The sequence below is a fragment of the Dama dama genome, chromosome 4 (genome assembly GCF_033118175.1).
Source record: "Dama dama isolate Ldn47 chromosome 4, ASM3311817v1, whole genome shotgun sequence".
NCBI classification, from domain to species: domain Eukaryota; kingdom Metazoa; phylum Chordata; class Mammalia; order Artiodactyla; family Cervidae; genus Dama; species Dama dama.
In genome coordinates, this window is record NC_083684.1 from 65,733,671 (window position 1) to 65,744,196 (window position 10,526).

Sequence of the window (10,526 nt, forward strand, 5' to 3'; positions counted from 1 at the left end):
TGAAGCTGAAACTCCAATACTTTGGCCAGGTCATGCAAAGAGCTGACACACTGGAAAAGACCCTGATGCTGGGAGGGATTGAGGGCGGGAGGAGAAGGGGATGACAGAGGATGAGATGGCTGGATGGCATCACCGACTCGATGGACATGAGTTTGAGTAAACTCCGGGAGTTGGTGATGGACAGGGAGGCCTGGCGTGCTGCGATTCATGTGTTGCAGGGAGTCGGACACGACTGAGCAACTGAACTGAACTGTTTGCAGAAATAGAAAAAAACTTGCAAGAAGTCATAGTGACTCTCAAGGACCACAAACTGAAAAAATACTCTTCAGTAAGTAGAAAGAAGAAAGATGAAGGCCACCATTTTTAAAATTTCAAGCCATATCACAATATAATCCAGATGGGGTAGTACTGGTATAAACAAGGATTTATATACCAAGGGAAGAGAAAAGAATACTCAGAAATAACCATTTACATGTATTTAATATCTAATGACAAGAATGCTAAGAAAACCCAGTGGAAAAAAGACAGTTGCCATAAAAAATGGTGAATCTATGGGTTAAACAATGAAGAGGAAACCTCACCTGCATCAAAAGTAAAAACATCTCAATGCCAAACCACAAAATGAACACAGTGAAAAGACAAAATCTGAAGAATGAAGGCAATGAAAGTGAATTTCCAACTCTCAGAGATTGAGACTCATGTCACAGTTTCAAACAGATGATGGAATAACACACCCTCTATTACTGATGCCTGATTCTAAACTTTCCATCCCATTTCCAATCAAGATTTTGAAGTCAGTGCCTCACTCACTTAGCTTCAATTACCTTAGAACAAATTTCCCTCTTTAGGTCTACTTCCAGATTTTACCATGTACTGTACATGTTAACACCTGACTTCCTTGCACAGCTTCTTAATCCTGGTTGGCAGAGAGCAGACTGCACACCCAGAAGAGCCCGAGGCAATCCCTGCTGCCCAAGAGCACTGAGACCCCTTCTCAAACTCGTGGGTGTGAAGCCCTGCCCAGGATGGTGCCCTCCACACAAGGTCCAGGCCACTGGGTCATGGGGAGATGGGATCTAAGTGGAGACGACAGGCCCTGAGGGAAGTTCCCTGGTGAGTGTGCATGTACAGGTGTCAGGAAGGATACTTCAGGGTCAGAGATGATTAGTAAGTCCAAAGAAGGGCATTTCAGGAAGGACAGACAGAATCAACTGAGAATATGACTTTACCTGAGAAAGAGCCATTCCTGTTTTCTTTCCTTTTTTCCTCCTCTTCCCAGCTTCTTCCTCAGACAATGTAAGCTTTTAGAAGTTGATCTTGCAAGTGGAAAACAGGCTGCTTAAGGCTTAGGATCAACATTCCCCCTTCCGTTTGCCACAACCACAAAAACAGGAAGACCTCACTACGTGGAACAGTCCTTTAACGTCCACTGTCTCAGGTGGGATTTCTGCCGTCCTATTTCTTCCCTCACACCTGTCCTGCCCCCTCTGCAACTTGTTTCTCCTCTTGCTGCTCTTCTTCCCACCCCCACCCTTCCAATTGTCCTAAACATCTATACATCTCTTTCTCCAACTCTGCTCCCTGTCTGCCTTCTAGTCACACCGCTTCTCTCCCTCTTACACTCCCACTCTGGGGCACTCCAGGTGTCTATGCTTACTTCCTCTTCTCTTCTAGTCAGCACCTAGCCCTGTTTCTCTCCTAGGATCACCCCTGTCAGCCCTCCTACCGCAGGCGCAGGGCCGCTGTCTCCTTGTCTCCAACTCCTAGAGATCCCACGCCTTTGTCCATTTCTCTTTCACCCACCCGCTACTTTAAGGGCTAAATCTATTTCATTTTGCCATCCCTTGGCAACTGCCTCAGCCATCCTGGGAGACCCCGTCGGTTCTCTCATTGTTTTCCACTTCTGAGTTTGCCTTTCACTCTCAGTCAACTGCTTCCTCTGATCCCCTTCGCCCATGTATCTACAGAAATGATGAATAAATGAAACGCCCGCCTATCAAAAGAGCACATGTTCCAACGAGACGGACTCGTGACGGAAAAACCCTGGGTGTCACACGTCCAGCCCAGGGCTGAGGAAAACGGACTGACTAGGGAGGCCTGCGGGGCAGAACGATAGGCCTGAGGAGACGCGAGGGCTGAGAGGCTGGGAGCGAGGGGGTCTCGGGGGCCGGGCGGGCTCTCCAGAATCCCAGGACCGGGGAGAGGACGTGGCTTCTCCCGGAGCCGGGCTGTCGACGCGACCTCCAGGGGCCGACGGTGAGGCGGTGGAGGTGGGCCGACCTCCAGGGTGAGGCGGTGGAGGTGGGCGTGCCCGAATCCACCTCGCGCCCGGGGACTTTACAAGGCACAGGCGTAGGTACTAACGGTTAAGCTTAAAGCAGGAAAATATCCCGAAAGGCGGTGTCTCCCGGGTCGAAGACCGAAATGCAAACAGCAAGGATAAGCCTCACAGCGATTTCGAATACTCGACCTGCAACGGCGACCTCTCGGTTTATTTGGGGCGGAAGGCGGGGTATTGAGATATTACTTGCGGAGAACCACCAGGACCCTGAAGATGGACATGGCGAGGGCGGGTTGGACGGCGAAGCGCGCGGCACACATTTACACTAGGAGAAAAAAACTCAATGGCCGACCTGTTACCTTCTCTCTCAGCCTTCCGCTTCCGCAGGAAACCTGCGCACGCGCGGATTCCGAGGCGGTGCTTCCGGGTCGGGAGCTGGGCGGATCGCTGCAGGCGAGGGGCGGGGCGGATCGCAGCAGGCGAGGGGCGGGGCGGATCGCAGCAGGCGAGGGGCGGGGCGGATCGCTGCAGGCGAGGGGCGCGGCGAGGAGCGTCCAGGTCAGCAGAGCGAGAGCAAGGCGGGGCAAGGGGCAGGGAGGTCCTTACCAGTCCTGTGAGGCCCCATAAATTACAGCCTGTTTTTTTTAATCTGTTGCATCTAACATCTAAATACATAGCATATTCTTCTATAATTACAATATGGAAATGTCTATGAAGAAAATAAACTTCTTGTCATACGTTGAGGAAAGAACGGTGGTAGTAGTGAAAGTCGCTCAGCCGTGTCCAACTCTGCGACCCCATGATCTGTACAGTCCGTGGAATTCTCCAGGCCAGAATACTGGAGTGGGTAGTCTTTCCCTTCTGCGTGGGATCTTCCCAAGCCAGGGATCTAACCCAGGTCTCCCGCATTGCAGGCGGGTTCTTTACCAGCTGAGCCACAAGGGAAGCCCCTGTTAGCAAGAGTCATCCACTGTTTTACCAACAACATCTAAGCAGCCAGGGTATGGTCAGTGTTTGGCGACAGACTGAAAAGCCTGCAATCCGTGCATACCTTTGATTTCTTCTGTTAGTGCCTGTTGGCTGCTGGACAGTTCTCTTCTCCTTACATTATTCCGATTTAATTTGAATTTTATACATTCCCCCACAGCCTCCTGGAAATTTTGAGGATTTGGGTCACTTTGCGCTCCCCCTCGGAATGCGAGGAAATCATGCAGTGGGCACAGTGGAGAAGAGGAAGGTGGCGGGCTCCGGGGACCAGAGGCGCTGCTACGGCGGGGTTCCACGTTGCCACGCTGGCAGAGGCGGCCGGCCTTCCCAGGTCGCTGTGTTACCTCGTTATACTTTCAAGGCAAAAGCTTCTAACTTTGTAGACCAGTTATGTTGGAAACTAGGATATTTCCTCCTAACAAGTAGAAAAGTTTCAATAAAGATTTTATTTTCCTTTTTAAAATTTTTGAAATTATGAAAGTATGACAACACATTTATGTGAGGCTTTGAAAATAGTTGCAGTTCCACTATAAAAATTTTTTTTTTTTTTTTTTTTTTCCCAAGGAGTAGAAAGGCTTTAATAAACATGACAAAGGGACTGGGTGAGGGGGAGGAAAACTCTAGATCCAGCCTTTTTCCCATTTCAGTGGCTGAAGAGGAGGGAGGGGGCTCGACCCTGTTCCCAGACACAGAGGCAGCTGGAGGACAATCCCCGGTAGTCTCCTCTACCCAGCAGAGGGGCTGAGGGGAGAGCAAGAGAGAAGTCCTTGCTGGTGCTGCCAGGAACCCAGAGACCTGAAGCAGCAAGCTGACCTCTGAGGTCAGGAGATGCCCGGAATCAGGCGGGAACATCGGAAGTCAGAAGGGTAGACGGACTGAACAGGTAGGGAAACTCATGGGTCCCCATACAGCATTGTCACAGAGGGGCCCCAGGGTCCGCTGGCTCCAGGGACTGAGACCCACAGAGAGGCACCCCCAGGCTGAAACACTCACAGAGGGGCCCTGACGTTTCCCCTTACCCTGTTCGGCTAAGGTCCGAAGAGGGTCTAGAGGGAGAAGAGAGGACGGGGGCCTGGGTGGGCAGAGGAGCCTAAGGAGGGAGCGTAGGAAGGGCATGGGGGGCAGGGACGGCGGGAGGGGGCTTCTAGCTGCTGTTCTGCTGCTCCTGCTGGCGGATAAGGTTGGCGATAGGACTAGTGATGCCGCCTATCAAGGTCCAGTACTCGTCAAAGCTGATGCGTCCGTCGTGGTTGGCGTCCAGGTTCTGGATGAGCTTGTCAGCAGCCTTTCGGTTCCCCGTGTCCGTCAGCATATGGTTGAGCTCTTTCTGAAGCATCTTCCGGAAGCTGCTCTTGCTGATCTTGTTCTTGACCAGGCTGTGCTTGGAGACGTATTTGTAGAAGTTTTCCACCAGGATGACCACCGCCTTCTCCAGCTCCGTGTATGAGTCTGCCATCTCACTGCCTCACGCCTCACAGGGCCTGCCTTCTCGGTCCACTTCCTCTCCTGCGGGGCTCTGGGGCCTGGGCTCTGGCACTGCCAAGCAGCTCCCCGCGCTCAGCCCAGCCAGGACTCCTCCCCGCTGCACTCCCAGATTCTGTCCCACTCCCTCCCGGCCCTGCCCGGCAGAGCTGGCTCGGTCTATAAAATTTTTTAAGTAGACAAATTAAGATTTTTAGGTGGAATTTCAATATTAAACTCTCAAAAATTAATAAATAGACAGGAAAGTAGGATATAGAAGACCTGAAAACAACTGTGAACCAATTCAACATAATCAAGACTTATACAATTTCACACAACAGCAGGATGCAAATTTTATTCAAGTTCCCATAGACTATTAACCGGGAAACACTGGAACATGACGTAAAACAAGGTGCAAAAGTTTCATGGCCTAAATAAAGGGTATTGAAATCATACAGGGCCTGTTCTCTTAATACTGTGAAACTATGTGAGAAATCAATACCAACAGGTATTTGAAAATAACCCACATATTTTCAAGTGCAATAAATAAATAAATAAATGGTTTTGTCAGCAGGTTCTTGCCTGTCCTGCTCCTGGCAATTCAGGGGTTGGGAACCTGGGTCTCCAAAAAGTTCCTGTTGGACGGTAACTGAATGCAAAACATTTCCTCCCATTAGAATAATTTAAGCATCTTAAGAAAACAAGAGACTTTTCTGGATTTCTCTCTGTACAGCAAACTAAAATAAGAAATACAAAACTATCCCTGGCGAAAAGGTTCCATTTTACAGTGGCATCCTGTACAACATTTTTCCTCTTTGTTCCTCATTCACCTGGAAGGGCAAACTCCACACGGCTCAGTTCCAGAGACACAAGGTCAAAACCTACAGTATGAGACTGGAGGACTAACTAAGGTATGTGATATCTTCCGTCAGTACCTTTTGCTTTTTCTATTTCAAATTGACAAATTTTACTAACCATTGCTTTAAAAAGAGCAATTTTCACTCATCAGTTGCTAAGTCGAATCTGACTCTTTACAACTCCATGAACTGCAGCACGCCAGGCTTCCCTGTCCTTCACTATCTCCCAGGGTTTTCTCAAACTTGTGTTCACTGAGTGGGTAATGCCATCCACCCATCTCATCCTCTGTCGCCCTCTTCTCCTGCCCACAATCTTTCCCAGCATCAGGGTCTTTTCCATTGAGTCCGCTCTTTGCATCATGTGGTCAAAAAGAGCAATACATCTTTACAAATTGATGAAAACCGTATTGTTCCTTTAGGACACATTCTAAGCTTCTACTGCTCTCCACACTACAGGCCAATAATTGAGAGACAAGTCGTTGGGGCAGGAATAGCAACTTTATTCAGAAAGTCAGCAAACCGAAAATATGGTGGACTTGTACCCCGAAAACCATCTTACCCGATGTTGGAACTCAGTCCCCTTTTATACTAAAAGAGGAGGGAGTAAAGTCAAGTCAAATTCCTTTGAACCTAAGGAATCAAACAGTTAAGTAACACAGCATAAAAGTCCAACAATAAGAGTTCCCTGAGCAACCTAAACTAACATCAAGGAATCTGAAGAGCAATCAGTCAGTTCAGTTCAGGTCAGTCGGTCAGTCGTGTCCGACTCTTTGCAGCCTCATGAATCACACCACGCCACGCCTCCCTGTCCATCACAAACTCCCGGACTCTACCCAAACCCATGTCCATCCAGTCGCTGATGCCATCCAGCCATCTCATCCTCTGTTGTCCCCTTCTCCTCCTGCCCCCAAGCCCTCCGAGCATTCAGGTCTTTTCCAATGAGTCAAGTCTTCGCATGAGGTAGCCAAAGCATTGGACTTTCAGCTTGAGCATCAGTCCTTCCAATGAACACCCAGGACTGATCTCCTTTAGGATCTCCTTTGGATCCTTTGGTTGGATCTCCTTTCAGTCCAAGGAACTCCCAAGAGTCTTCTCCAACACCACAGTTGAAAAGCATCAATTTTTCGGTGCTCAGCTTTCCTCATCGTCCAACACTCACATCTATACATGACTACTGGAAAAACCATAGCCTTGACTAGATGGATCTTTGTTGGCCAAGTAATGTCTCTGAGGTTTCTCATGATGTACTCTGCATATAAGTTACGTAATCAGGTTGACAATATACAGCCTTGACGTACTTTACCTATTTGGGACCAGTCTGTTGTTCCATGTCCAGTTCTAACTGTTGCTTCCTGACCTGCATACAGGTTTCTCAAGAGACAGCTCACATGGTCAGGTATTGGGATTGAAACCAGGTCTCCCTCATTGCAGGTGGATTCTTTACCAACTGAGCTGTGAGGGAACCCCTCGGGGATTTTAGCAACAGTTATTTTACAGATTGCATAATGATTTTTGCTCCTCCAAAAGACATCACAAAATCCACTCCATGGAGTTGATGCTGTGGGGAACCTTCTGGATCCCACCTCCAGGACCAATGCACCCATCCCTCCCTGTGGGTTCAGCTCAGGCCTTGATTCTAACACAATGCAGGGTAACAGTCCTCTTCCCAATTCCACTTTCTTCCTTCCTTCTCAGGTGTGATCATGACTTTCCCAATCAACCAACGCACACAAACTTCAGTCACAGCATCTGTGTCCCAGGGAAACTGAGCTAAGACACTGTGGCATGCCCACCCTTCCAGGCAACCCACAGTTAGCTATGAGCCCACATCCAGGTCCTCCAGTCAAAGCTGAGACCACCCTTGTCAACAGTTCCACACAACATGATCACACAACTGTTGGAGGGAAGACCAACTGTGATTCCCAGTTGGAACGGTTTCTTTGCCTTGCTTCTCACTGCTGTGGTTGTTGTAATCATCCATAATGGCTGGCCTCAGAGGACCCTACCTCTTGGCCTGACTGTTCAACTAAAGTGCCTTTGTTGAGCTCAAGGGAGATACTCTGACCTCCCAACCTGTGAATGGTTGCAGGACAGAAGAGATGAACACAGAAGGCTGGCTGTCCCTGATATGTACTGCAAGACGGATGGCCCTTTTGACCTTACTTCCCCACTGCCTCTCCCTCTCCATCCTCCCTTCTGACTTTATTTCCTCACTGCTTCTTTCTCTACTTTCATAAAAGAATCTGACATCCAGACACCAACAAGTTGGCTATTTTGAAATATTAGTTAGCCATCTTCTTGGTTGGCTGGTTTTCAAAATGAAGTCCCATTGTTTGCCTGAAGATGTCGTTTCCCTGAAGCACTGGCCTTTCTCACAGGCAGCAGAGCGAGCATGAACTGGGTCACACCACTATGCTTGCAACATGCCTACACCATTCAGAGGGCTCATCCAAAGGCCGAAACTTCCTTCCTCTCACACCTCTCCTAGACCCCCGATAGCTTCCTCTCCACGTTTCCACATTTTTTCACGGCTGTTCTGTGCTCTGTTGAGCAACAGGGCTAAACATCAGAGACCACTGGGCCTGGGCATCACACAGAAACACACAAGCCACAACTGCAAAGGCACTGGGCACTCAGTATGGAGACCAAGAAACTGGCCCTCCTGGGAAAACATGCCAGGAACTGGGGACATCCCAAAGTTTTAAAGGTCCTTGAGATTTGGCTCGATTGGGCTCAGTTGAGAAGTCATTGAGAAAGGCCCCAATATCACTGCCACCTGTTGTCCCTGACTGAGCTAATTGGAAGATACCCCAGCTCTTTGGAAGGGGGGCCTCCTTCATAGCCCCTTAGATTCCAAAGCTTCTGGCCACTCTAACCACAGTAAAATCAGTTATCCCCCACTCTGAGTAGATAAACTGCTGAAAGCAATGTGTTTCCTCAGTACAGCCCTCATTCTGAGTCTCCAATTAACATGAAAAACAATCCTCACAGGATTGTATTCTTAAGATCTTATTATCCAGTCAGCTCACAAGTTGCACACCAAGACCTGAGCCTATTAATAATCCTGTCTCTACATCCGACACAGCTCTGTACAACACTCATGTCACTGACTTCACAATTCTAGGACAACCTCCCTTCTCCGATTAATTTTAATTAATGAAGACAACCCAAATCTACTCAACTCTATCAAAGGTCTGTTAACTAGAAGCATTTTCAACCAATTCTTTATCTCTGACAATATTCCACCAACAACATTCCCACAAATAACCAGGCCTCATTACTTGAAGCTAACTGCTCCTTGTCCACCTGCCCCACATAATCACCTTAGGTTTACTGTAGCACTGACAGTCAACCGTAATGCACAAAACCTAAAACTATCTCTCAAATGACTTCAGATTCTCTGATCTCTTAAGATACTTTCTCACTATTATACACCACTTTCCACTATACTTGTCAGCAGTCCATAAATCACCATTATCCACACTGGGTCTCACTGACTGGAAAACTACCAACCAAAACTCACTTCTTTAATTCAAATTAAACACTAGTATCAGACCAAAGAGGCTTCCCAGGTGGCTCAGTGGTAAAGAATACTCCTGCCAATGGAGATGCAAGAGATGGGGGTTTTATCCCTGAGTCACAAGATCCCCAGGATTAGGAAATGGCATCTCACTCCGGTATTCTTGCCTGGGAAATTCCATGGACACAGGAGCCTGGCGGGCTACACTCCATGGGGTCTCAAAGCCTCGGAAATGTCTGAGCATAGAGACCATTTTATGTTTTTCTCTGATTCTGGAGCTCATACATGTAACCAGCATCACTAAAAATAATCTCCTAAAATGAAGCGTCTCTGTAGTCAATTTATGACCCTGGTCATATAAACCAGAAAAGGACAGTAATACGCCTCCCTAACACTCGAGAAAGAACTCTAGCTCCACCACCAGTTGCAAAGATTAAATTCTCAGCTAGTTCCTGAACAAGTGTTTTGGTAATTTTACAAAATTATCAAGTGCCATGCATCAATCATAATGACTTTCCCCCTGTAAATTACTATATATTTCTTGGACGATATATGTTTTCCTCAGGAGTTTACACTGAAAGGAAATTAGACCACGGGCCTCTCAAGGCAACAACTGAATTTACTTGAGGAGGAAAGGTTTGGGGATTAGGAAGGTCCGAAGTCACCGGAGACCACAGATACAGAGTAGAGGAGACCCTATGGGCGGAGCTTAACAAGACTAAAAAGGAAAAAAACAGTACCTCACTATTCCCGGGGAGACCGCACCTACCAAGTCTGGGCTTCAGGAATTGCTGTAAACAAACATCCTTCGAGTGAAGACACCAGAGACTCCCAAGCAGTAGGTTCCAGAGGAAAGGGAGAATGAGGGGCGGAGCCTAGGACACACGCCTCCGTAGGACGAGTGAGGGGCGGGGTCCAGCGGCCCGGACCCGGGGCGCGCGAAAGCCTACCTGCTTGTTCCTCTTTTTGGTTCCAGAGGTGTCTTGTCAGAGTTAAGCAGTACTTGAGAGTCTCTCACGTCTTGTGTTGCAGCATTGATTGCTCATTAGTTTAAGTAACTGTAAACATTTTTAATAAAACCTTAAAATTCTGTGGGATAATCACAATGGAAAGAAAGAAGCTATTGGCATAACATTTGAAGCCCTGCATATCCGATGACAGAGGATGAGATGGTTGGATGGCATCACCGACACAATGAGTTTGAGTAAACTCCGGGCGTTGGTGATGGACAGGGAGGCCTGGCGTGCTGCAGTCCATGGGGTCACAGAGTCGGACATGACTGAGAGACGGAACCAAACTGTACTTGGAGTCCTGCTGATGAGGCTGAAGTGATTTCAGACGACTGGGAACTGAAACCTGGTCTGCTTGCCAGGTTGGGGTTGGGTGGGGGTTGATGTGGGGTGCTGGTGGGGTGGGGCTG

The 10,526-nt window shown here is 48.3% G+C and overlaps 2 protein-coding genes across 4 annotated transcripts in view; both read right to left on the reverse strand.

Moving 5' to 3' along the window:
• Positions 1–1,509, reverse strand: part of LOC133054783 (zinc finger protein 347-like) — a 36,299-nt gene extending 34,790 nt beyond the window's left edge. For all 3 annotated transcript variants that reach the window (XM_061140103.1, XM_061140102.1, XM_061140101.1), the window contains exon 1: positions 1,230–1,509. The gene's annotated coding sequence lies outside the window, so the exon portion shown is untranslated. The remainder of the gene's footprint in view (positions 1–1,229) is intronic.
• Positions 1,510–3,996: 2,487 nt separating this feature from the next.
• On the reverse strand, positions 3,997–4,903 carry LOC133051790 (protein S100-A16). Its single transcript, XM_061136421.1, has one exon. It carries the CDS (start codon positions 4,722–4,724, stop codon positions 4,413–4,415), a length of 312 nt encoding a protein of 103 aa, XP_060992404.1. The 5' UTR covers positions 4,725–4,903; the 3' UTR covers positions 3,997–4,412.
• Positions 4,904–10,526: the final 5,623 nt, after the last annotated feature.